Consider the following 26,337-nt stretch of genomic DNA (forward strand, 5'->3'; position numbering starts at 1 on the left):
AGGTGGGGCTCCAAATCGAGGTGTGGGTCCTGCCGCTTTAGCGCTGATGATCAGTCGAAGATGAAGAACAGCTAGAGAAAGAGCAGCAAGAGCCGAGGCACTCTGTGCCTCGTATTAGCACTGAGTATGCATCACGATTCTCCACCAAGTACCCATCAACGCCACTGTGAGGAATAGTAAATTCTAGTGATAATCTAGTATACAAATCCAAGCCACATTCCAAATCGACTTTATCCATGATGACAAAAGACCAATAGATCCGTGTAAACAATTGTACCCCAAACAACTCCAAATTAGTAGCAACAAACTTCCCCAGAATCAGGCCTACAAGGCCAATTCTGAAACGCCTCAGAGAAAAGCCAAATCCCAGCAAACCAAACTCTTCTCCGTACTTCTGCCCCGGGATCGGGTTCCCGCAGATCCAAATCAGACCTGTACATTAACCCTTGACAGGGCCCAGGATCCGGGATCACATCCCTGTACCCGTAACCAGGTCTAGGGGATAAGGCAAACCGCGAGCCGCGGAGCATGGTACTTTGGGTTATGCATGAGTCCCGATCGGATAGACTCGAGACATGGTGTCAATATTGGATAGTTTTACATGTCCCTACATAGTGGATCTATGAATTGAGGACAATTGAACTTTTGCGAATTGGTTTTGTTTGGGATGGGTCGGGTACTGAGTGCTGCCCCGTGCATTTGTTATTTTGGTCTTTGAATATGTCCAACTACAACGATGATTAGGAACTATGATTGGGACACTACGATCGAGATTTCAGAGTTCAAGTACTAAGCTACAGTAGCATTGCCTGGATATTCCGGTAGTATCCTCGAATACCTATAATCAGGGCAAAAGCTGACGTAGGCTTTCTGGGCGAGGAGTCTCCAGCATTCCGAGTATGAAGATCTATTACCTAGACAACGAAGTAGAGTGGATGATCATCTTGTTTATTCATAGATTTTGCATTTCATGCTAGCCATAAGGAAGTATGCTTTTGTTGCGCCCCGTCCATATCCGTAATCCATAATAAAAGCGCAGTCTTAAGGGGTCCTTTATATCATTATAGTAAATCATACATGAAGACAGAAAGTAAGGAAATAGCAAGTGGATGAGACATCCGAAACCAATAGACCGTTGAAACATCGTGAAGGAAAAAGAAAAGTAGAAGAATCGAGGAAACAAAGATGGTAATACAGCGTCGAAGACGAGTAAAGACATTGAGATGACCAAAGATTGTGGGGAGAGCCCGCGACAAGTAAGGAAAGTTAAAGACAGTATAGCCCGGAGGCAAGGAAGGTTCATTGTTGAGATTGACTCAAGTAGTCGTGTTCGTGTTGTAGTCCGTGAATTCATTGGTACGGAAATTTCATTGAGGATATAGCATAACCCTTATCCCAGTTCATGGAGGGAGGTTGAGGTTTATATGGAAGGATCATGGGGAACAGTGTTCATCACCATTGTAAGCATAGAAGCATCAAGTAGGAAATCGTTGCAGTATCGTGTTGCAAACGTGAAAGGAACGCCAAAGCAGAACGCCAAGTACACCGGCCGTCTAAGTCGTGGGCATCAAATAGTAGAAGTCGTGTTGGATTTCATGGGGCGGGCGCAGTTAAGGGAGCGGAGGGAGTCCAGCATCCGGCGGAAGAATGGCTTCTGTTCTGTTGGGTCCTGGAGGGTAGCTGGGGAGTGTTGCTCGTAGCACATAGAAGTGAGCTGCTCCTTCTCTGGCTTGACGAACTCGGGTGTGTCTGATCGTTGGCGGCGGCGGTATTGAGCTTGCATGGCTGCAGCAGCAGTCCAGTCCATTTCGGACTCGTTAGCGCTGTCGTGGAGACTGTTGTGTTGGGAGCGAGGCTTGATCAGGGAGGCGGTTGATGGCGCAACGAGGCGGAGAGTCTGCAAGGGGTGCGATCTTGTGCCATCCCGACTTGTGCTAGGACGGCTGATGCTTGGTCGACCAGTGCTAGGACGGTCTAGGCTGGCACCGCGGAAAGGATCTAGCTCGCCAAGTGCATCGTCTGGCATGCATGGGAATCGTTCTTGAGTGTGGTCATCGAGCACGGCTTGACGAAGGCGAGGCTGAGACTTAGCCGCACGAAGCTTAGCGCGACTGCGCACTTTGCGCAGAGTATCGATAGGTTTGCGGGAGAGAGACTTGTTGCTGATTGACTCGTTGTCTGAGTCAGATTCCCAGACAGACTGCTCACAGTAAGCATCCATGGTGGAGATGGATGGACGTTCCATGGAAGTAGCAGTCCACTGGCGAGAGATAGGAGGAGAGCTAGCCACAGGGCTAGGAATAGGGCTTGCGCCATCATTGGCAGGAATGAACAAGGCTTGGTCAAAGTGAGTGGCATGCGGCTCCATGGTCACAGGATTGATCAAGCATGGAGGCGAGATCATAGATGGGTCCAATGGAGGCCGTGTTCCAGGGCTGGACTGTTTCCTGCGGGAGCTCATAGAGCTAGAGGCATTGGATAGGTTGGGCAGTGTAGGGTGTGCCTTTTGCCGTCTTCTTGAGGATGAGGACATACTGGATGTCTCGTACTTCATTGTGATAGTGGATGTGGAGTTGTTGAAAGAATCGGCAGGAGTAGTAGGACGAGTGACCGGTGTCAAGGCGGCCACAGGAGGAGGGGGAGGAAGAGAGTATTTGGGAGGTGTCGAAGCTTGTTCGTTGTATGCCCGACGAGGCTCGATCTGGACCTGGTGTGCGTGCTGGTAGAGCTTCTCTGTTGCCTTGAGCACAGCGTCAGGGCAGGATGGGGAAGAGTATGTGGATGAGAATGAGCTGCTCGGGGTCAGATCCGGGACAGTGGTGTCAGATTGCACTGAGCTGAATGACTCCTGGCTGCTGTGCAGCGGTCGATGTTCTTCTGTTGAAGATGTGTAGCGGTGGAATCTCAAGCTGTTTTCCAATTGAATTTGCGCGAGAGTGGAGCGATCAGGACCGGTATATTGTGATGACTCCTGCTGATGATCTGGAAGGTCTCTCCCGTTGGTCAAAGAAAGTGTGTAGTACAGGCTATTGTCTCCGCTAAATCTATCATCGCGAATAGTCGGGGTATATTGTTCAAAGTTTGGTGTCGCAGCCAGCGACTTCTCCAGATAGAATGGATCTTGGTTCGATTCTTCTAAAGCTTTCGGGCCTGCTTTAGGTAGGTATGTTGAAGCTCGCTTTGCTGGAGATGGCGAAGGCAAGCAAATGGTTGTTTGTGATCTGTTTGGGTCTTCGTGCAACATATCCAAGTCTCCTGAACAATGACAATCTCCTAGAGCCATGGACTTTGATTCCGAAGGATAGTGTGGATATGGAATTGATTGAGCCAGGCAGTTAAGGCAGGAGAGAATCAGATAGTTGCCACAGAGTGGAGAGAAGGAATGAAGAATGGAGACGAGAAGCAGGGTGGAAGGGGATATGTTTATACACGGACCAAAAATAACCATCAGCCCCCTCCTCCAGGTAGCTGGGCTACTTTCTCCGGGTCCAATGCATGCCAATGCACGTAAACAAAAGAACCGGGAGCACGGACGATCCTGACCTATCCAACCTTACATGACGTCCCCTTCCGTGTAGGGATGCAGCAAGGACCAGTTCGCGGCCTCTCCAGCAAGGGCGCGGAACGCCATCCGTCAGGAAAAAGCACCCGGACTTTTGATCTGATCTTTGCATTGAATCTATTCAGATCGATTGATTCCTAAATTGTTTTATTCGGACCAGCCGAAATCTGGAAATGCTCAGTAGCACGAATCTTCTGTCCCACTCAACTTTGAACCATAACCTACCTGATGGATCGCATCTTTGGTTTTGTTTTCTTTTCTCATGAATCTGAGGGGAACTAGGAACACCGTGCACGCTGCACCCACGGGCAGCAAAGGGAATGTGAGATGTATCAGTCTCTCGCAGTCCCGCGGATGGAGTTTCCGGATCAGCCACTAACGCCATAACTCCACTGATGATCTTCACAAGGCAAAGCCACAAATCGATGTGAACAAAGTCCCATTCCAACAGGCCCATTCCTGGGAGCCCACGCAACGGCGTTTGACTGTCCTCCAGCCTCAATCTGATCTGGTTGTCTTGTAACGTTTCATCGCTCGAATTCTTCGATGCCTTCCACTCTCTTCTACCTCGAAGCATCCTTTCTTTTTCTACGTCATTGTTGCTTTTTGGCAGTGGCTGGCTAAACTCTTCATGATTCCTTTTGCAACCCCTCATAGAGGATACAGCGTGGTGACACCAGATCTACTATGGTTCCACATTACGTGGTTTCAGCTATTCACAGTACATACAACTATAACCTATCATTTCCAGTCCTTCTAATCATCAGTCTTTCCGGGCTCGAATACCGAACTTTTTTTGTGCGTCAAGGGTTTTGCCGCTGCGCTAGTGTGTCCCAGCACAAGCGACTCGTACACGCTTGACACTCGACATATCATATTCGATCGGCACCGGGGGCAAACCCGCGATCCACCCAGTCATTGGCTGAGAAGCAAAGTTTGCAAATCGGACCAATCCGGTTCCCCCAAAGGACTTTGTACAGAGTAGCTTTAGGCTGTCAGATTCTCATCTGCTGGAAATGATCCCAAACTACTCTTACTCTTTCTGAAACTGATCCAGATCAATTTACTCAGCTCGATAGAATCAATCACTTATCCATTTGCCCGGGAAACGATTGTTGTTGGTCCCCACATTCCAATGAAAAGTTAGTCGTGCATTGCATCCCGCCATACAGACGGGGCTCCCCGTCGAACTGCATAGATTGCATCAACCCGTATATATATCTACCGTTGGCGTCCCCAACCCCTGATCGACAAGATCCAGAGCTTCGATTCCCTCCAGTTCATGCGAGCAGAGTGCTTGACCGTACTTTGTCACTGCATGGCCCTCGCTTTTCCCACAGATGTCACATTCCTTAGCTGTTGGATGACAATCTATTGCAGCCACATGTAGAAAGATTTGATATCCTCACAAATTGACATGAACGGTGTCCAACATTGAAGTCTAGCCCACGAAAGAATCAGATCAAGGGCTGGCCCTCGCAGAAAGCCCCCTATGTCATTAAAGGCATATCCCGTCCCAGGAGCAGCATCAGGGGGAGGCTCAATTTCCCGAACCCGAACCCCTATACCTAGATACAGGAGAGATCGAGAAAGACAAAATGACCCTGAATCCCACACCAGGGACCGGAAGGGAAGCCAGGACCCCCGACAAACTGTCTTTCGTCTCAACCCCCTGATTGGCCACGGAACTTCCGACTGGGCAGGAGATAGTGAAACATCTCATATCCAAAACAACAAGCTCCCGGGGATCTTAAATGGCCTGCAGGCTGCAAGGCATCCTTGAAACCTACCTGGATATTGGGACTTCGCTCCCCTTTCTCGATCCCCGGGAGAGAGTTGATGCGTCCGCGGTGCAACGGCATTGCTTGCCCGTGAGTCTATCGTTTCTTCGGGCCTGAAATTTTCCGACCTGGAATTGTTCCCTACCCTTGCTTGTTCCGATCACGGGAGGCGGTCGAGACCGTCGCGCGTTGTTTACTACCCTTGCTCCGTCACGTAGTGTTTGTTTTGACGGATCTTGTTGCCAGGACTTAAGTCCTGGGTGGGGATGTTCCCTCCAGTGTTGCGCGAGGGGGCTTTGCAGAGGACTTGAACATTTAGAGAGTCGGGATTTGAGCGGATCTTCAGGGATCCGATCTAGGCCCGGGACGTCACTATGTGGGGCGAGGGAGCTCTTCGAGCAAAGAGAGTTCCAAGCTGTCCACTGTAAAGTGTATAGGTATAGATTACTGGTTCCAGGTGGTTAATTCTGCCACGTAGATAAACGACAATTGGCTTAGACGGAAATTTTAGCCACCAATAGCCGATTGAGTGGATTGGATTAATCAGTGCGCTTTGATGTGGGGAATGAGCAGTTCGTTCCATGAATCGACTTGCGAGCCGGTGCGAATTGAACCACTGGAACCAATGGATCTGATCCAGCATTTCCCTCTGTTCCTGTTTCTACTGTTTTCTGCTTTCTGTATTTCCTTCACAGGGAAGTTCAATCAATTCAACGTCAAATGTTTGCCTCATTCTTAGCGCAATCCTTCCAAGTGGGGAGTTATATATAACGCTATCGATGCCCGACATCCCGCATTGCCAACGCATCAATGATTTCATTCAAGTAATAAAAGAAAGTAAATTACATTAGCCCCAAAGCCCAACCGTGGCACTTGCAATGGAGAACATTGGCGATCGTGTTTTTCCGGGAATCTGGGAAGTGTTGAATCGTGGTTAGGCTGGAGCTACTATACGTGAGGCATTCGGGGATTTTCCTTCACTTTTTTCTCAATTTCATCATTTCATCTTCTACCATTGCTACCACCACGAATTCCACACTTCCATCTCAGTTTCGATCGTCTCTTGTACGACCGTTCTAGTTCAGCTACAGGCAATTATTGAACTGCTTTTTCCGGAAAAGCCCGAGGCTTCCAATTTGGACTTGCACGAACGTGCATTGAAGATTCAAGGATTCACGAGGATCCTAGGATCAAGGCCTGGAAATTAAGTGACATTATCACTTATTGAAATCCAATAGTCACAGCTGGAGAGCTGTAACATTGCACCAGCCAGAGTGCAGAGCTGGAGACGTTGAGCATTCCAGCTGTCATTCCGCGGGAATCTCGCTAGGGCTTCCATTCCAATCACTTTCTACTTTGTCCTATGCTTTTTTTCATCCTGTCGTCAACTTCAATTCTATCCTGGACCGGGTTTTGCAGCTGGATCGTTGGCGCTTCATGATCCCCGAGACACGTTTGGTGCGCTGCAGCTGCCGCTGCGGCGAACCCCAGCCATCCTAATTAACCAGCCACCACGCCCTCGCGAACTCCTTGGCCTTTCCTTCCTTTCAGCACTCCCAGTTACGCTCTTAATCGCTTTATTTCACACGCCTCATTTTCCTACATAATTGAGAGGTCAATTCTGAAGCCAGCTGGCTGCAGACATCGAATACAGGTCTCATCGTTACTTCCGCGATCGCGATACATCGACTTCAACGCCCGTGACGGATAAAGCTCGCAGTTTTGTCCAACCATCCTCCGTCCCACATACAATTTACAGACGTGTCTCGACACACTCGTCAACCGTCTAACGAAGTCCACGATAACCACGACCAAGCAACGTTTACGACCTTTGCGCGCCAGCGCCAACCTACTGCACACCGTCCTTCATCCTCCCATTCAGCCGATTATCGTCCCCCTTCGGCCAGTGGTTCCCAACGGACCTTGCGTCGGGTTCGCCGCCAGCCTGAGGTAGCTCAATTGCCTCATCGTCGAGCGTTCTCCCTCGATCACTCTACAAGACGACCTCCACACCAACCCCCGGCGCATTTTATTCCAACCTCCGCACAACGAGCTCCAGACCGTGGACTCGCTGCCCTACGACCAGCTCACTCCGAAGCGCATACAGACGAGAACGGATCGACTATCGACGATCCGTACCAGCTTCTCAACACCTCGTATTGGCCACGGAGAACTACCGGTGTCTCATCACGCACTGCGTCGGCGATTCTCTTTGCTCTTGAGGACGCCATTCGTCGCCCTATCCCATTCACTCTCGATTGGGCAGAAGTGAATGCTTCTATGTCAGATATGGTAGGCGTTGCTGGTCCCGCCGGACCTGTTCAGAATGGAGCGTCGCGTGCACCCCCAGCTCCTGCATCAGTTCCCTCGCAACCTCCCAGTGGTATGCGCACACCGACAGACATCATGAGGCAACGCCGAGATCGCGAGGCACGCCGGAAAGCCGAACAAGAGGCTCGCGACAGGGAACAGGAAGAGATGGAGAGACAGCAATATGAGCAGGAGCAGGCTGCTGCCCAAGCTCAGGCCCAAGCTCAGTATGCTGCTGGAGCTGCCAATGACCCAGCTTCTCAGCGTCGAGCGCGGGCTCCGCGTCCTCCCAGAGGGCCAGAGGGTCAACTCGAAGGCGCCCCTGGTACTGCTCCCGGACCCGTACCAAATATCCGGGGTGCGGCGCCGCCTGCACAAGCTAGTCGAGCCGACTATGCAAGTCAACAAAATCCCACGAGCCAACAGCAATTTGCCCCATCTGTACCACCACCTCGTGCGCAAAGCGCTACAGCGGCTGGCACGGGTGATCCCACTGGAACGAGCGGGTTCTCCAAGCAGGCTCAGGCCCCTGCTACTCAGCCTGGGGGACCTCAGTCTCTTCAGCAACCTCAGCGTGTCTCATTTCCTCATGCCTTTGAGAGATGGGAAACCCTGTCTTCACACTGGGAGGGGCTGACCAGCTACTGGGTTAGGAAAATGGAAGAGAACAAGAATGATGTGGAATCAGACCCCATTAGCAAACAGCTTGCTCGCCAAATCACCGATCTGTCAGCCGCGGGTGCCAATCTGTTCCACGCCGTGGTTGAGCTGCAACGTTTGCGCGCATCCTCTGAGCGCAAATTCCAGCGCTGGTTCTTCGACACTCGCTCTGAGCAGGAACGAGCAAAGGAGGTGCAAGCAGACCTGGAACGACAGCTCAAGGCTGAACGCCAAGGTCGCGCCGATGCCTTCGCTACTGCTCAGACTGCCGAGCAGGATAAGGCCCATGCAGAGCAGCTGCTTAGCGAAATGCGTCGCGAGCTCCAGATCTCGAAAGAAGAAGCTCGTCGAGCCTGGGAGGAACTTGGTCGCCGCGAACAAGAAGAGCGCGAACGAACCAACTCCCTACGAAACGGAGAGCCTACTCTTGTCGGTGGTGTCCAGGTCGTCCCCATGATCCAGGGTGCTCCCAGCCGTCATAATCGCCCACAAACTCGTGAGGGCCCTTACCCCGGCGGGCCAACAGCTACCACCATGGGCACAGATTACCAGGCCAAACCCGACCCAGCCACCGGCCCCTCCTATTACGATGAGGGCCCGATGTCACCAACAGGCTCCGACCCCTTCGTGGAGCCTAAGAAATCTCAAGCTTCCAGCCAAGCCCCCTACACTGGCGAGATGTACTCCCACGAAAACCCGGCTGCCTACCCTGGTCCCCCAACCTCTGAACCGGACGACCGCTCCTATGTCAGCAGTGAACCCGGCGAGGAAGAGTACGGCCGTTCATACGGACACCAAGCCCCCCTCTCCGAGGCAAGCGATGAATATGACCAGTCCCCCGGCGACGAGCGCCACCAGTATGTCACCGATGGTGCATACACCTCTGGCAGCTCCGCCTCGGTGCCGGCCCCTCACCCACCAAATACGGGTGCAGACTATAGCGGCTCGGGATGGGGCGTCGGGACCGGCTGGGAAGCTGTCACACCCAGACACCGCCACCCCACACGGCTGAGCGATGTGCTCGAGGAGGATGAGCCGAGTCGCACGAGCCCCAGCCGTGCCAGCCAGGCGAGCCGGAGCATGCATGGGTTCTAGGTGTGATTGAGCATAGTACCTGACAGGTATCCTGCATTTACAGAAGTATCTTCCCATGACTATTATCTCTATATCCTGATTCTTGATTTTCTGCTTAAGGATGCGGTGCAATGCGATGCGATGTGATGCGTACATAGAAGAAAAGTGGTCGGTGCATCCATGTTTGTTCCACAGCATTTATCTGAAGCGTATTCTTATTCCCTTTTCTTTTCTTTGCTCGTTACCCCCTTCCTTGCGTTGCGACACAGTTTATACTCGTTTTTGCTGGCGTGTTATTTTTCTTTCCTTTGTTTGCGATGAGCATTAGTCTTCAATGGTGATAATGGTAATTGCCTATATGGTCCACTCTATTTCATACTCTAAAAAGCTACCTGTAGCTTCAATTTTAATTTAAGAAGGAACATATGTATAGGGAAACTTTCCATGGGCATTGATAGATATGCAGGGACTCGAATAGCGAGAGTGGCCCTGGGAGATCCAGGGATGGATGGTCCTATCTATTTGAAGTAAAATTTGCATCTTTTTCATTTTTCTCGGTGTTTTCATTGTCTGCCAGGTGGAAACATTAATTGTATTGTGAAATACATTCCTATATATCCATTGTTTTGAAGTTCGAGTCGAAAGTTAGCAGCAGGGATGCACCATGCAGCATTTATATATATTCACCATTACCCGTAATCCACCCCTAAAATCATGAGTACTTTACACCTCCATTACACATCCTTTATAATTCTCAAAAGCTGTATATTCTTAATTCCACTTCATGATAGACCTTCATTCTTTTCTCTGTCTTGTCTATACTCCCACTCACCCTCATATTATTTTCGAGCGGCGTTTGCGGGCTTCTGCCCTATGAAGAGATGAAAATATGAATAGAGCCGCAGATCCTCTTGCTTTAGTTCCTCCTGCACCCGATGAATTAGGGCATCAGTGTCTTCCTTTGACCAGCCCAATGTCTTGGTGAATAGACGCAGTGTATATCCCTCCAGCGCGCATTGCATTTGAAATACATAGGAATGCCCAATGCGTTTCAAATTTGGCTCATCACTCCAGTCACCAAAGGGAACCTGGTCGGGTGCTCAAAGTCAGCTTCTTGGGCTACACGCACGAATCGTCTTGAGATAGTTATATTCTCCTTTAGCACATTAGGCTGACTTACTTTAAATACCCGTTCGTTGACTTGTACAAAGCCAGCTGAGTGCATTAGCTCCTTCTGCTCGGCTGCCACGTTAATTCTCCTGCCAAACCTAGCCGCCGCCTCATGCATCAGCGCCTCCCATTCCCTAAGCGCCATTAAACGGGTCTCATTTTGTGGGTTGTCAGTAACGAAGTGGAAGTCGTTCTCCCACACTTCCAACCACCCGCCCGGAAGAAGATGCCGGAACGCATTAGCGTAGAAGCCGCCATAGTCGGCAATCACCCCGCCTAAGGACTGCGCATGGATCAAATGAAATGCCTGTTTTGCCGTAAACGGCCACTCGCCTTCAATTTCGTGGTTCTCGAAATACCGGAGATCCGTAGACATTTGGGTCACGTCCATGCCCGTCAAGCGCGGGGCAGGATGGTGTCGCTGCAGTACCATGAGCGTCCAGGAGCCGCTACGGGTAGCGAATTCGAGAAACTTGTGTTTTTTCTGGATCGGGTCTATGGGGGCAATAAAGGTTCTGCCGTTTAGGAGGTCATGCCAGATGCCATTGATGGCACCGTGTGCTGTGACGGCCGTTTTGTCGTCTGGGAAGGGGAATTCGGACCTGAAGCCGTAGTAGCGGCGGCCATTTTCGTATGTATGGTTATTGCGTGCAGTCAGCCAGTTTGTGTCCATTTCTATATTCTTTCCCGGGTATATATGATCTCCGTTGCCTCGTAGTGATCGGAATCCCAGGAGATGGAAAATGAAGGAATGGCAGACCGATATCGTGTCTTGGAAATGGCACCCTCCGGCAGTGAAATGTACCAAGAGCCAAGACCAAGGCCCCCGCCACTTTTAGCCAAAAAAATATCAGGAAATATTTGCCAAAGCTTGGCCATTCTAATGGCATTTTTTATGATCCTAGATCGAACACTTCTTCACTCAACGTACGCTATTGGGCTCTTTTCCACTCCAAATAGCGTTCTTTCCCTGACAGCCCTGTGCAAAGGCGTCGGTCAAACTCATCTTGAGCTCCTGGCTGACCAGGACGGAGCTTTAATCTGTAAGGCCATTTTTCAATGATAGTATGCTTTTCCTTCATCTTCGCGCCGAAAACATCGGCTGCCTCGGTGAACATGTAGGCTTTCAGGTACCTAGTCAGCCTTAGAGTGGGTTCTGTTTGTAGATATTGTGCCGGCTCATGTAACAATACTCACCGGTCGAATATGTGGTCGTACGTTATGACATAGTCCCGAGCAAGATTAAATCTGATGAGCCCAGGGTCATAGCGGGAAGTTGGCCTTCCTTTTGGAGGCAGATATTTTAGCAACCTCTTTGTTGATGTGCTGTTCGGAGTCATGTCGCGTATCTTGTCTTGGTCCGTCAAAGCTTCGTCAACAGCATTCATGAAGAGAGTTATGAGAGTCGCATGAGGGTTCTGGAGAGGAGTCTGAAGCAATGGCACCATATAGTCAAGCGTGTGAGGTATTCCCAACCAGCCTGCATCCGAGATATTCGAGACCTATGCTGGGTAATTAGTGTCCTATTATGAGCTACATATCTTGTAAAGCCCCTTCGCTGGAAATGCGCTTCCTATCTTTCAAGAACAGGACCGATAGATTGTCAATTACTTACATCAATTCTGCTGAAGGTATCATTCTCCATATGATCAGGAAGTTGAGCCACATCGAGCTGGAAAAGGTCGAAAGAAATTTCCAAGGACTGTAGTCGATTAAGGAAAGACCGGAGTAGGCCTTGAAGATAGTAGAAAAGCTTGCCATATATGTCAGCACTTGCAGCCCCACTTGATGTGGCCGCAACCTCCTCTGAGGACCATCCTTCGAGAGGATCGGCACTGTCTTTCATAGGCCAGATATCAGCGGTCTGGAAAAAGTTCTGTCCCGCGTCAGCGTAGAACCGGCATCTTGAATGTACCTCTTGACTCACGGGTTTGGTTCCCGGAATTCATGGCGAGGGTGTCCGAATGGGAGCAAGAGGCCGTCTTGTCTGAACTTGGCAAAAGCTACTCGCTTAACAGGCGACAAGCAACACAAGTGTCGATCGCGATAGTCTATCCTTGACTCAGCCAGGGTAGTAGCTGCACGCACCTCGTGTGCGTGTTCGGTTGTCAATCCCACTGGCTTGTCGACAAAAGATAAAAGACGGTCCCATGATGATTTCTCGAGAAAGACAGTTAACGAGCATTGTCTGAATCGCCATTTCTTTCCGAAGAATCCACCATATGGGGTTTCCCTCATTCTCCCGCACACTTCTTCAAACAGGGGGCGAATATGACGCTGAAGGATTTCAATATGGGACTCGCGCACGAGGGCTGAATACCAGAGGTGGAGAATACAGTCAACAGCCTCATCGACTTGCTCAACAGTCAAGGCAATAAGGAGTAGAATAAAATTGCGGGCCACGATGTCGAAGTCTCGGTCATTTATCGTAATGTGGAGGTGATGATTGTAAGTGCTTGGGAGTCCGATGACCGTCTTGATAACGTTTCTCAGGTCCCCAGAAGCTATTGGGAAGAGTTGTGTTCATCAGTCCCTGTGCTTCATGCGAGATCAATGTGCAAATAATATAGTACTTACCGGCAAATAACAGATGTAAATCTTTAGAATAGCCTTCCCCTTCGTTTGATTCAAGTCGAAGAATATCAAAGGCAGGCACGTTACCCCAGAGGTACTTCTGCGCTCCAAAATGGTGTGCAATACCACCTCCCATAAATGCGGGAGTTCGGTTCTCTTTGACCCAGGCGGGTTTCCACGTCTCTTTACCCAAAGGCGATCTACATTCCGACTTGTGGTAAGTCCAGTGAATCTTTTGGCATGTCGGACCGCAGTACTACAATCATGTTAATTAGAACAAATCCAATTTTCAAGAACATCACGCAGATCCCTAAATAAGCTCACAACGACGAGACGACAGTTTTTGCAAGAGAATCTGCCCTCTTCCTTGCAATTAGCGCGCTCTGGGGCCCAGTTAGCGCAGACATATTTCAGAGTCGTCATATTGCGCGAGTATCTTTTCTTCTTGGATATGAACGTCGATAGGATTTAGTCCAGATACAATGGGCACAGTCGTAGCTATCCGGAGAAAAGGTGGCGATGGCGAGGTCCTACCTCCCTTCAAAGAATGGCCCTTTAAGGCATATCATATCGTATAAGCCAAGCCCAATATGCACATGTGCCCAGAAGACACATCACCCATGCACAATATGAAGGGGAGGAGAGACTACCGGTTCGCTCCCTTTCACCATAGGCTTATCCACGTTCGGGACATCCGGATTATGCCAGCCACGTCATTTTAGCAAATAGGATACCCTGGTCTAAGAGCAGTATATCGACATGCTCTATCTGTTGGTTAGTCGATCGCATAAAGCGGGGTAGCTACTTCGTTTTTCGGTCGGACCGAGTTGAAAGGGCTCTTGTTACTTCTCAAGCAAATTTAATAAGTGGAGATAAATTCGGGGCTATGTTTAGTCCTATATCGAACCATCTTAGGCTTTATTGGAAAGGCTGAGTGGTACCTTGTAGAAGAATGGCCCTGGCTTTTCTAGATGATGGATGGTATACCATTTGGGGTTGAACGATTAGAACGTGAAGGTGGGGACACCGATATCCGTACCATGTGAACAGAAGATGTAATGACTATTTTCTCGATTTTTGAATGGTGAAGTCTTCTATGCAGCGTAAGGATGTATATTTCTTTGATGGGTGGGGGTTGTCTGGTTGCTGCCGTTTTTATGAGGGCGCTCACCCACTGAGTGATTCTAGTTAAGCGCACTGGGCTCTTTTTGAATCACGTGATAGACCAGCGACCCTCAGTGCTCACTAAGCACTTACTAATCATTGGCTGCTCGCTGATATATTGGTTACTCAAGGTTAAGTTACTCAGAGGCCTTTATTGACTAAGTCTACTTGCAGTCCATTTCTAAAGTAGCTTTTGTTCCCCACACTATGCATTGACCTGTTAACTCAATGGCCCTCAAAACCGCACTATGTACTTGAGGTGCTCAATCTACTATCACCCCACGCATTTGGAGCAGAATGTTATGGTAAACCCGAGGTAAATGATGTAAATACAATCTTCTTCATGGCCGAGGCCAGTAAAAGGGGGAACAGGAGGTTGGGTATTGGCCTTGACCCTGAGTCAATTTTCATTCCTTTTTGTACTATTGCCGAATGGGCCCACTTTTCAGGGATGATCTGCATGATCTATGCACACTGTCGGGTCGTAGATCTCAGGGTCGATTTATCCGATCTGCCAATCACCTTACACCATGAGAATCTATTGGTTCTTCCATAAGGGCTCAGCTGAAGAAAGTAGATGCTGATGCAATCGGCAGAGGAAGCCCTTGCATAGACTATTGATGCTAAGTAACAATATCACAGAGACTAACCAAAACTCCAAGAAGGAGAGAAGGGCTGTGGTTCGGCAAGGTCGGAGGTCGAAAGCACTCCAAAAGGTATATAATGCGACAAAAACCAGGTCCTGAATGAGCAGATCAGTCAGCCCCATCACTATGTGGTTCTCTGGCTACGCGGCCTCCCTGGCCTTGTTAGGTGGCACTATGGTATCAGCCTTCGGTCGCCATGCCGCTCACCAAGGACTATTGCAAATCTCTCCTTCATTTGCTAAAGAGGGTATCAACTTGTACCCTGCGCTTCACCCGGAGCACGACACCACAGATCTCAATCATCTGGTCCCTGAGGTTTCAAAGCGCCTGCATTTCAGCCAGGAAGGACATCGCCGTGAGTGCTCTGCTCTAGATGAAAAGATGATGTGACCGCCGCTCTGCTCTAGATGGAAAGATGATATGACCGCCAGCTAACTTATTGTCAGCCGCCCTGCATGGTGCCAAACATGCTCACCTCGAAGGAACCTTTTCACATCCCACTGTTGTTTTGGAGCATTCTAACCACATCGATGACGTGGATTGCACTGAGCATCATATTCAGGTCTTCTTTAACACGAAGGAGGCAATGGATACGGCGGAAAATCACTGGCAAGAGGCGGCCACGGGGCAAGAATTCAATTTAATTACGTATCATGTGAATTGTGGTCACCTTACAGGTGAACAGCGCTCTTTCTTCCGCGCATCCCAACCGAAGATCAACGGCAACTCCATCACAGTTGCCACTCGACTGATCGATGAGAATGACGCGATCCATGGAGGCAATTTGGAGTGGGGAACATACATGAAGCCAGGCTTATCAAAACGTCAGCCGGTCAAGGGACATGTTCGCGCATCTCAACCACAGGAAGTCATCTTGGATGGAGAAGGTGGGAACTCAACAATGGATATCACCCAGGATCAAGAATCATTCAAGGAATTTTTTTCCAGTTTGGACAACTACGGGTTCACCGATATACCTGATGAAGGAACCTATGGAGGTGGGTTCTTGAATTATGACGGCTTTGAGAATGATGGCCTTGTTCGACGGGGGCTCTTTTCCTGGATAGTCAATGGGATCAGAGCTCTGATTGATGTGTGTGCTATTTATCCGCCTTCCCTCATGGAACTATCCCGCTTACAAGAGTCACTTGCCATAGTTGCTTGTAGCCCAGGTTCAGGCGCAAGTTCAGTTGATCATCGTGATCGCCAAGGTCATGGTCACCATTTATTCATCAATCGTGAAACTATTGCTGGTGCCTTTCGGATTCCCTTTTGATCAAGAGTATCATGAAGACATTCAGTTCAACCACTATGTACCCAAATGGATTGGCTTTGGGACAGACCTCGAAGCCACGATAGCTGGTGTGTTGTCAAACTCAAATGTTCCTGGGACAGTGAAGGAGGTCGAAGACCTCATCAAGGCGGGCATCATTACTGAAGATGAGGCAAAAGCATTGAACCTCAAGGGAAAGGATCTTAAGGATGCCGTGGACTACATTTATAATGAACAAGGGTCATCGTTATATCTCAATTGCGACTCCTGTGGCACTAAGGGAAGCTTTACCTTTGATGGTAAGCTCGCCTTCAGTATTGCCGAAGGTCTGACAAAAGCCCAGATTTCTTTGATCAACAAAGAGGAGTTTGTGCTGGAAGCTGTTTTTGGTTTGAAGTATCAGGTTCGGAGAAAGCCGAAAGCCGTGAATCTTTCCAAGAGAATTCCCGGTATCCCTCTAACCCCGCTTTATATTCCAGGGCTACTCACCATCGGGCCACAAGTGGTGATGGAACCACAGGCCAGTATCTATGCTGATGGGACAGTTAATCTCAGGGCTGGTCCGAGATTCACCATCTCACCTGGCAACGTGACCCTGGACGCTAAAAACCCGACCCAGAATACTGCTGAGGGCTGGGAGCCGAGCTTCAATTTCGTCTTTGAACCGACTGCAAGTATAGTGGTAACAGCTGACTTGGCATTGCAAGTTGGCATTGAAGTTGCCATAGATGTACTCACCGGAACCTATAATACGGCTGCAGGCGTATATACAGCCCCATCAGTCTACTTCACGGCGGAATACTCGAAGAATATTGATTCCAGCGACACAGGGAAACTCAAAGCTTGCGACAACGGAATTGAACTCCGAGCGGGGGCGAAAAATCGAGTCTACAGTTCGTTCTTCGGACTGAGAGAATTTGAATTTAAGGAACTGGGAACGACTTTTCTCGACTTTCGTATCGGCTGTATTCAGTAAGAGGCTCAGTTTTCTCGAACTAATGAAGAAGAACAGAAAACTGATAATTTCTGCTAGTCCGTTCCGCGAACAGGTGTGGTCCTCCACTGATGTGGAGAAGTCTAAGGTGTTACAGGGGTATGGCTTTGAGACTGGCATTGGAAAGGAAGTTAGCAAGCGGCTTAACGGTATGATTGCAGCCAAATCGATCAATGTCACCTCACCGGACAAGATCGAGTTGGGCGACCAACATGCCGCCGCTTTGAAGCACAAGAGTAAACAGGGAACTACCGAGAAGATGCCCAAGACTCATGGATTCCGAGTGGTTCAGGATGCTGGAATGGCCGGTACTCTTGTCTCAGGAACGGATGGAAGGGTCTATATGAGCGATAATTCGGCCAATGACGACCTGAGCGCACCCTGGGGCGCTCTGGATCTGAAGAAGGAGCAGTACAACTACGACGTTTTTGGTCGCCTCATGTGGTTTAACTCCACTCGTCTCAGAAACAACAACTACGGAATGGTGGAAATCGGCGTTACTCCTGCCGAAACGGTGCCCAAGGGTGTCAGTGCCGCGTATGTTCCATGTCCCCAGTCATTCATTAAGAACTTTATACTGACTTGATTATACAGCTCCTTCAAAGTCGTCAGCGACGACAATGACGATGAAAGCTTTGTCATGGCTCTCAATGCCAGTTCTTTACAAGTTAACGACGGAAGACCCGAGTGGCTTTGGTATCCTGTCGTGTGCCGAATCCCTGCACGCGGACTCCAGCTTTTTGCGGCCTCTTACATCATCGATGGATCTGCAGCTAGGCCTCAACAAGGAGATCTAGGTAGTGTCTATGATGCATTGCCACAATACTTGGATGAAAGAGAGTACAAGCAGGCTTTCTGGGATTTAGGCCTCCCCAAATTGATAAAGAAAAACAACAAGCACAGGGATGTGAAGAAACACGGTGGGCTGACAGACGCTCAGGAGAAACTCAGACAGAAGAGACTCAGGGTGAAGAAAAAGAAGGCTTACAAAAACTTTCAAAATTGGAGTACATCTGATTTCGCAGAGGAGGATATCAAAGCCTGTCGGACAGTGAGGTTGATCTCCAGCCTTAAGAAGAAAGACACGAACGATCTTGTATCTGATGTGGTCAAGGATACTGGAGATGTGGCAAAAGGAATTGTGGAAGGTGCTGGTAAAGCAGTGGAAGCTGCCTGATCTAGATCTTCGCCCATTCAGAAATATTGGTGGTTTACATTACTTCGGTTATTTGTACTGATTTTAATTCTTAATTACTATTTAATACGCCTTTCAAACTTTTGCACCGATACCAAATTAAAGATTGTTGTAATCTGATTGTGTTGTTCTGATCTATGTGATAAATTAGCTTTCAAAAAGATTCATATCTCCAATAGAAACCCGCCAATAGTCGGTGAGTTTTGGGGTTCTTTGTAATAATCCCGGATAATTCTGTCCTTATGATCACGCCTGGAACCGCCAGAGTCTAAATCTAAATATGGTTAGTGATATATTGGGAGCACATTGGGAGGGCACAACTAACAGCTCTCCTTATCTCGATGATCATACCCTATCATGATTTTGTTATCGCAGAGCTATCTTTGGGTCACCGGCCGTAGACGAGTCACAAGCTAGAAGTTTGCACCCCAAGGACTCGAGGCTTCAATGAATCCCCAAGCCGCTTTGTGGAAGATGTTACTAGCTTTGAGAAAGGATAGATCTCAACTGTAAACTGTTGCTCGTTTCGAACAGCCTCTCGAACTACAGAGGAGACGTCTTGATGGCTCGCCGGGTTCCAAGATAATGAAATGGTTAATTTTAGGGAAGAGACTATGAGAGAGCTCACAAAATCGAATGATGTGCAAGAAAACACCATGGTGCTGCAAGAGAGATTATGTGAATTCGGGCTGAATTACCGTGGTTTCTTTGCGCCGTTCATGCAGGTGCAACATATGTCCCCACGAGTGTCCGGCCCACGCCGTCGGCTAGAATTGAAGCTAATAGGCCAATAATATTGATTTATTCTTTTTTTTTTATGTTACTACCGTCAGACTTATGGCATTCCGTGGTCATGTGGAATGAGCCTTTCATTTTAAGATCCAAGCTAAAATCAATTTCAAATTTCACTATGACTTTTGCTTTGCTCTCTGACAGCACTCTTGATCTCTTTCTGCACCCTACATACAATCTGCACATTCTCTACTTCTTGCGTTTATGTTCAATCCATTCCCGAGGCTGCAAATTCCGATATTGTTGAGTTATATATCTATACTCAAGGCTGCTTATTTACCGTACAATGAACAATGTATGACCTAAACCCCAACCTAACCACTTTTACTCGAAGAGCGAGAACCGGATTTCCCCCTCTTCACATTCTCAGCATCAGACTGATCGGAATGATACGCCTGACTAGCACCTCGTAACTCTCTGTCAAGAGCCTCAGTCAACGCATTAAGTAACCACTGAACCTCAGTCTGCTGCCCAATCATCGGATTCCTCTTATCAATCCAGCTCCACTCCTGAAATTCTCGTTGTCGTTCCTCATCGCTCGAGTTCATACCTTTAGCTCCAGGTCTATGTTTCCCTGATATAAGCTCTAGGTAGTACTCCCACTCGAGGTAATCAAATTCCTTCTGTGGATTGTCGCGCGAATATTGCATCAATTTTCGAATCTCGTGGAACAGGAGGTAGTGGTAGTGATGTATGTTTGCGGCGGCGATGTCACCGCGAGCTTGGGCTGATTCCTCGCGCTTGTGTTCTTCTGTCTCGAGGGCGCGGTGAGCCTGATAATTTGCCTGTTCGGGGTCATTTTTGGCGTTTTTATCTTCGAAGCCGGCCTGCCCGTTGGATTTCTCGCCAAGTGTTTCTTGAACCCATTTTTCGGACCAGGAAATGCGGAAGATATCTTTGAGGCGTTCAAAGAGCGGCTTGTCACCGGGAAGAATGGTTAGTTCACCGATATAAAGCGTCATATCGCGAATGAAGCGGACGATGGTGTCGCCAATACTGGAAATGAGAATTGTGATTGTGGGGACGGCGAGCAAGGACCAGAAGACGAAAAATGCTTTTCCTAGACTGCTTCGAGGGTATATATCACCGTATCCGATGGTCAAGAGGGTTGTGTAGGCAAAGTAGAGAGCCTCAAAATATGACCATGCTTGAAATTGTTCTGACCGCCAGAATACCACCGCGCCAATGAGCCACATGGCCATCCATACCAGGGAGGAAGCGATGAGTGAGATCCACTTGTGCTGTACAGTAGCTAATTGCCGGGTTCTTCGCATGGTAAGGAATTCTCGTTTGCGTCGTTCGCGCGGACTAATGTCGGCCATTTCTTGGTCGCCAGATGGTAGGTCTGGCACGAGAGGACGAAGTCGATTATTGTCGGAGGTCGCCTCTTTCACGAGAAACCTGCGAGTCCGTGCAGCCAGGACATCGGCCATCTTTTGGCGTCCACGCTCCAGCATCAAAGTACGAATGGACGAGATGATCAGACCAAGGACCAAGATGCCGCCAACAGCATATGGGAAGAGCAAACCACGGCCAAGATGAGTAGCAGGGGCAAAGTTGCCGACACCGATGGTAAGCAGAGTATAGTCCGCCCAGTACACCGCATCCAAAAACCGCCAGCCCTCAATCTTTGCATAGACTGCAGAGCCAGCAAGAAGATATATGACGAAGATAATCGTCTGCAGCATCAGAGTTCGCTGGCTGTTACTCAACTTGTAGTCACGGCTGTAGTGGCCTGCATGAGCTCCGTATGCAGTTACCGTTGATAAGCATGCGATGATAAAGTACATCCCGGCAGCGAAAGTTCCATAAAAGTATGCCTGAGTGTAAAGCGCGTTTGAGTTCTCAGGCTTGTACATTGATACCCCGAATGGGATAAGAATGGCGATTAGTAGCGCTGAGGAAACGAACCAACCAACCACGATAATCGGCTGGGCAAGCGAAAATCGAACCCGACGCGCCATATTCAGCGACAGGAATACGTTGGCGATCAAAGCAGACACCAGAGATAGTGCGTTCACGGAGACCACCCTGGAGAAAGTGTCATTGGATGAACATTTCAGAGAATTAGACTTGACCAGACATACCATTTTGGATCAGCAATGTTCAAATACCCATTCTGATCATCTGGGACCATTCGCCATGTTTGTGCTAGACAACATACGTTGAATGCACTGGCCATTGGCCCAAATGTTCCCTGTTTCAATTAGGACCTCAAATGTTGATACAGCTGTGTGGATTGTACATACCGCTGCCAATGGATATACTGTGCTCGCAAGCCACCATTGGGCTGGTAAGGGGCCTGATGTGTCTAGTTGACCTGGAGTTTTGTCGGTATAAGAAGTACTATTGCTGTCTTCCGGATGGGCCTCAGGTGAGTGCTGATCCAAAGCATTTGCCTCGTCGGCGATGGCATCGTCGAGTCCTGGATCGTTCATGTTGTTAAGACCCACTTGGACCCTTGATCATATAGATTGGAAAGACGCAGGGTGATGTAAAGCAGAAAATGTGCCACTCCCAGTGGTGAAAGCATGGTTAAATGATCAGGGGCCGTTAGGCAGTGGAGACACCGTGTACCGTGAATAAGATTAGTGGCGCACACCGAAATCAAGCTTTATGGCAGGCGTGGCCGTCATGATCGACATGAGGAATGCGCGATCTCGTATTAGGGGAAGTGGAGCATAACGTCATGTCACGTGAACGGCGTATACATCCATGGATCCGAAATAGGAACAATTAAAATGCAAGTAGATCCTCATCTAAACGACCAAAAAATGAACGATTACATAGAAACGGGATGAAGAAGGTGCTTTTGATTTCGGACAAAATGCTACAAAACCGATGTCTGTACATCCTATCAACCCGCTATACATTCCGGTTGGATCCATAATCAGGATCAGAGCAGAGCCAGCTTCTGCCCTCACAAGCCAAGATAATTCAAGAGGTGCGGCATCTAGGTAATAGCACCGTAAAGATGGAGACATGAAAAGGAATATAAAAGCCGCCAGGAAAGGGTAAATCAAAGACCCCAAAACTCCGCTCTTCGTACGTAATGACCCGCATTGCCATGAAGTCGAGATGAAGAAGAGAAAATTTACAGTCATCCAAAAGTGGTCGAAAAAATTAGAAATGGGTATCGCATAAGAGGTGACGTCGGGACATGCGGAATGGGCTTGATAACCAATCATTACGGTTCATCAAACTATTCGGGTGTTAGCATCATAGTCTGCTGTGCTGGAAGAATTAAATGGACTTACAGTGGACTCCTCCAGGAGTCAGAGCCGAAGGATGGGGGGCATTCAGAGGTGAAGGTCGACGATCGAACCGAGGATCTACGTCCTCGTAGTAAGCAGTGCCCGAAGTTGTTGTCGTATGCACCGGCGATGCGGGAGGGCGAGGCGACAAAGTGCGATGACCATCGTTCGCACCCCAAGCAGCACGGGCGGGGATGAAAGAACTGTTATAAATGGTTAATAAGAATCGCTAGAAAGACATCGAAAATGGCTTACTCAGTGCGGCTGTATAAACTTGTCGGGCTCTCGAGAGGCATGTGATGACCATCCGCGGACACAGCATGAGGTTGAGAATCAGTACCCATGGCCATCGAATCATGGTGATCAGTGTGATACCGAGGCTGGGGGGTCATCTCAATCGCTTGCCCGGCGGCCCCTGGCGACACCGCCATTCCAATGGGACCGGGGGAAGGCTCGCGCATCACCGCCACTCCAATCTGGCTAGGAGATGGTTCGCGCATTGGAGCAACAGCTGCCATGTCCCGAGGCTCATGGTGATCATCGGCAGGCAAGGGTCGGCCATATGGATCAAAGCCTCGACTGGGGCCAGTCGCATACCCGTAACCGCCACGAGGCGCGCCACGAGGAGCCATGCCACCACGACCTCGAGGAGGGATTGGGCCCATGTAGCCGCCGCGGCCCCGCGGAGGACCATTGTAAGGTCCACCACGGTACGCACCGCGAGGAGGGTATCCACCTCGGCCACGCGGAGCATATCCAGGTTGAGCGAATCCAGGTGGGGTGCCTTGTCGACCAATACTATTGTCAGAGTACTGAGGACGGAGGCGAGGATCGGAGTGGTTGCGCATCATTTGGCCAGAGTCAGGGCCAGCACCATAAGGGCCCGCAGGAGGTAAGCCCTCGTCCTGCGCACGGTATGGGGTTCCACGACGGCTCGGGGGTGGGGGGACATCATTCATTGGGGTACGGGAATTAAGTGGTGTGCGGTCATCGTCGCTTTCGCGAGTATTGGTGCGGAATGCGGCGAAAGCTGGCTCTTCGGGAGGCGATCCAGATACCATGGCTTCCTTCGTGTCTGGGATGGGAGGGGGATCGTCGACTATCGCGGCTGCTGCTGCATTCTGTCGGTTGTAGTAGTTCTCTCCGCTCATCTCTGCGTTTTCTGCAATGCGGTTCTTCCTGGCCTTGCGGCTGACGAGAGTCCGGCGCATAGCGCAAGTCACGACCGCGCAGGAGACGAGGAGAATGGTTGCCGCAAGCACAATCCAACCAGCCCATTGCAGATGCGGCACAAACAGCAGGATATCAACCAGGAAGGCTAGAAGGGTGACCAGGAGTGTAGGCAGGAGGAGGATGAGCAAGGCCAGCAGAAATCGTGGAGAATGCGAGGGGCCATGGAAGTGGGCCGCGCCAGCTAGGCAGAGACAAACAAGATTCAAAAAGGCAGCAATAGGGTGCACGATCAGGATGGCCGAGAGCGATTTGCGGGTACTTGAGGGGAGGTCGAATTCGTCGCCATCATTTGCTGGGGAGGCTTAGCGACGATCTAGGCAGAAGCCAGACTAAAAAAAGAAGCAAACTTGGAAACTTACTGCTTGTGTATCCCACATGGATGCCAGTGCATTTATCTCCATCGCAGTATCCAAAAACACCGTAGTCCACATTTTTATAGGTCGCGAGGGGAATGCCTTTCACGATGGGGGTGGAAATGCAGGTTATCAGCATTAGCGCAAAGGCGATTAAGAGCAAGACGGTAAGGGGTGTCGCGGGCTTGAGCAACATGGTGAGGGGAAGGGCGACCGTTTGCGCCCTTTCTCCAGTCAACCCGAGAGCGAGGAAATCAAGTGCAGATGCGCAGAGTCGGATAAAGGTGTAGTTGGCGAAGTTGCGAATCAATCCAGCTTTGACATGGACATTGCAGGTCTCCTGAGATTGAAAGAGAGAAGAGGAGGGGTGTCAAGACAGGGTATACAGCAAGTCGATGAGGATGAAGAAAGGAGCGAATAGAAAATGAGGGGAAATAAAGGAATGAAAGAGTGTTTGCAGATAAGCACAAGGTTTCCACGGTTTGCGGAGGCGAAGCGTGAGAACGAGCGCTACCCGTGGTTTCGGCCTAAGGCAACTGGTCACATTGTCTCTTCCCCACCTTCCTTGTTTTCTCCTACTCTAACCTCGACGTCTATACTCCAAAATTCCAATAGGTCTATCCTCGATTTGTCTCTCCACTGTCTGATACAAGAATTTGAACAAGGCTACAGACAGATGCCTCTCGCACATCTACTCGGAGTTGCTTCGGGATCCCATGGGCCGGATGCGCCAAGCCTTGTGGAATCGCGAATTCCCCTCCAAGGCGCATGCGGTTGGATGGCCAGGTGCCACTTTAGGGGCCACTTTACCGGAGATTGTAGCGTGGTTATTACGACTGGCCCCACAATCAAATCGCAAAGATTCGATTTATTGGTTAAGAGTGACCCTCTATTTACTCTGTAAGATGGATAAACGGGAGAAAAGAAAAGCGCAAACTTTTCCTTTTCGCGTGGGGGTACCGCGCATGCTTGTTCCGCGGGTAATGCTCTCGCCACTATGCAAACCTCGAAGTCTAATATCCTTTCGCCTAAATTGGCAAGTACCCGGCCTAGATGCGGCGATAGAGATGAAACGAGATCTGCGCAATTTGAAATCTATCCGATTCACAAGCGTTTGAAGATCTGACAGCTCCATTCCAACCAACGTCATGCACATTTCCCAGTTTTGAAGGCTCTGGGTGCTGATGTACTCTGTATGACATGACAATGGAGACTGCGTCGTGGACTTCTCCATCTCAACCTGAAGTGGTCTTTGCGACCCACGGACCACTGACAAATGAAACATGCCGCAGTCCGACGGGGGGCGCTAGCCGTTCTTTGAATAGCAAGCTTGCTAGCTCCGGACCCAGATAAGATTTGCGGCACGAGAATTATGGGGAGACGTAAGCGAGCTGTCAGCGACCAGTCGGCTATTTGAGCTTCATCAATCATTCCGCACGAGGACTGTATTCGAGCGGGGCTATTTTAAGCTTATGACCAAAGACCTTGGAAATGGTCCTTGGCAATCTACTTTGCTTGATTAATCCTGTGCCGGTCTTGCCCAGATTGTCTACCACAGCCGAAGGAGAGTCCTATCCGGGTTTGGAGGGTTACACAAACAACGGTGTTGCAATATTCGGGCAAAAAAGGAGCGAATCAAGCTATCTACCCAGTGCAATCTCACCTACTTCTTCTTGCTCGACGTTTATCTACGTCTGTACGGATACTTTGTAGGTTTTTGTCTATTCCTACATGCTGACACCGTCTCGAGATCTCTATCCATACCCGACGTACCTCTTCGTATCGATAGAACAAGCAAGGAAGGAGACACCCGTTGATACTTAAAGTATGCTTGTAATACGACATACAATGTTGCGTAACCCAAATATCTTGGTGTCCCATGTTCTCTATGCTCAAAATGCTAGAGACTTATAAGCAAGATGCCCGTTTTTGCAACCTTTTGCCCTGGAACTACCATATCAAGCAGAACTTGAGTTTGGAGCCTCAACTAGGGAAAATAGATCGCCGGGCCCCTTGCATAGATCCGATCGCAATTTCAAACGCAGCCAATTGATTCATTGACAATGCGCTGCCTGTGGAAATTATGGCCCTGGGCAAAGCGGCAGAAGCCCCACGATGAGGAGGACTCCTCCCTATTATGCGGAAGAACAACAATAATTCAATCATGGGAAATGGCCCTCGGAATGGAACCGCCAGGCCATGTATCGGAGTCAAATCCACAAGAACGTTATGTCAGGTTTGGGATTGGTGGAGCTGGAAACCTGCGCAAGTTCTGTTTACCTTTTCTTAGTTCTTGTTGGT

The 26,337-nt window shown here is 49.4% G+C and overlaps 7 protein-coding genes across 7 annotated transcripts; 2 read left to right on the forward strand and 5 right to left on the reverse strand.

The window, feature by feature from the left end:
• Positions 1–1,567: 1,567 nt before the first annotated feature.
• N7503_007300 (uncharacterized protein) lies at positions 1,568–3,244 on the reverse strand (the record flags this gene model as incomplete). The annotated part of the gene is made up of 1 exon (XM_057066847.1): positions 1,568–3,244. The coding sequence occupies one exon, from the start codon at positions 3,242–3,244 to the stop codon at positions 1,568–1,570; it is 1,677 nt and encodes a 558-aa protein (XP_056920528.1).
• Positions 3,245–6,780: 3,536 nt separating this feature from the next.
• On the forward strand, positions 6,781–9,408 carry N7503_007301 (uncharacterized protein; the record flags this gene model as incomplete). The annotated part of the gene is made up of 2 exons (XM_057066848.1): positions 6,781–6,801; positions 7,057–9,408. 2 exons carry the CDS (start codon positions 6,781–6,783, stop codon positions 9,406–9,408), a joined length of 2,373 nt encoding a protein of 790 aa, XP_056920529.1.
• An 818-nt stretch (positions 9,409–10,226) lies between these two features.
• Positions 10,227–11,230, reverse strand: N7503_007302 (S-adenosyl-L-methionine-dependent methyltransferase; the record flags this gene model as incomplete). Its single annotated transcript, XM_057066849.1, has 2 exons — positions 10,227–10,475; positions 10,568–11,230. 2 exons carry the CDS (start codon positions 11,228–11,230, stop codon positions 10,227–10,229), a joined length of 912 nt encoding a protein of 303 aa, XP_056920530.1.
• A 259-nt stretch (positions 11,231–11,489) lies between these two features.
• N7503_007303 (uncharacterized protein) lies at positions 11,490–13,554 on the reverse strand (the record flags this gene model as incomplete). The annotated part of the gene is made up of 6 exons (XM_057066850.1): positions 11,490–11,691; positions 11,755–12,059; positions 12,173–12,433; positions 12,646–13,061; positions 13,135–13,387; positions 13,456–13,554. The coding sequence occupies 6 exons, from the start codon at positions 13,552–13,554 to the stop codon at positions 11,490–11,492; spliced, it is 1,536 nt and encodes a 511-aa protein (XP_056920531.1).
• Positions 13,555–15,068: 1,514 nt separating this feature from the next.
• On the forward strand, positions 15,069–18,386 carry N7503_007304 (uncharacterized protein; the record flags this gene model as incomplete). The annotated part of the gene is made up of 5 exons (XM_057066851.1): positions 15,069–15,297; positions 15,389–16,035; positions 16,100–17,187; positions 17,249–17,746; positions 17,804–18,386. The coding sequence occupies 5 exons, from the start codon at positions 15,069–15,071 to the stop codon at positions 18,384–18,386; spliced, it is 3,045 nt and encodes a 1,014-aa protein (XP_056920532.1).
• Positions 18,387–19,510: 1,124 nt separating this feature from the next.
• On the reverse strand, positions 19,511–21,634 carry N7503_007305 (potassium channel family protein; the record flags this gene model as incomplete). Its single annotated transcript, XM_057066852.1, has 3 exons — positions 19,511–21,227; positions 21,284–21,393; positions 21,446–21,634. 3 exons carry the CDS (start codon positions 21,632–21,634, stop codon positions 19,511–19,513), a joined length of 2,016 nt encoding a protein of 671 aa, XP_056920533.1.
• Positions 21,635–21,990: 356 nt separating this feature from the next.
• Positions 21,991–24,232, reverse strand: N7503_007306 (putative pH signal transduction protein PalI; the record flags this gene model as incomplete). The annotated part of the gene is made up of 4 exons (XM_057066853.1): positions 21,991–22,398; positions 22,454–22,653; positions 22,706–23,975; positions 24,043–24,232. The coding sequence occupies 4 exons, from the start codon at positions 24,230–24,232 to the stop codon at positions 22,394–22,396; spliced, it is 1,665 nt and encodes a 554-aa protein (XP_056920534.1). The 3' UTR covers positions 21,991–22,393.
• Positions 24,233–26,337: the final 2,105 nt, after the last annotated feature.

This window comes from Penicillium pulvis (genome assembly GCF_028828015.1).
Source record: "Penicillium pulvis strain IBT 33274 chromosome Unknown contig_5_segment0_segment0, whole genome shotgun sequence".
Classification (NCBI taxonomy): domain Eukaryota; kingdom Fungi; phylum Ascomycota; class Eurotiomycetes; order Eurotiales; family Aspergillaceae; genus Penicillium; species Penicillium pulvis.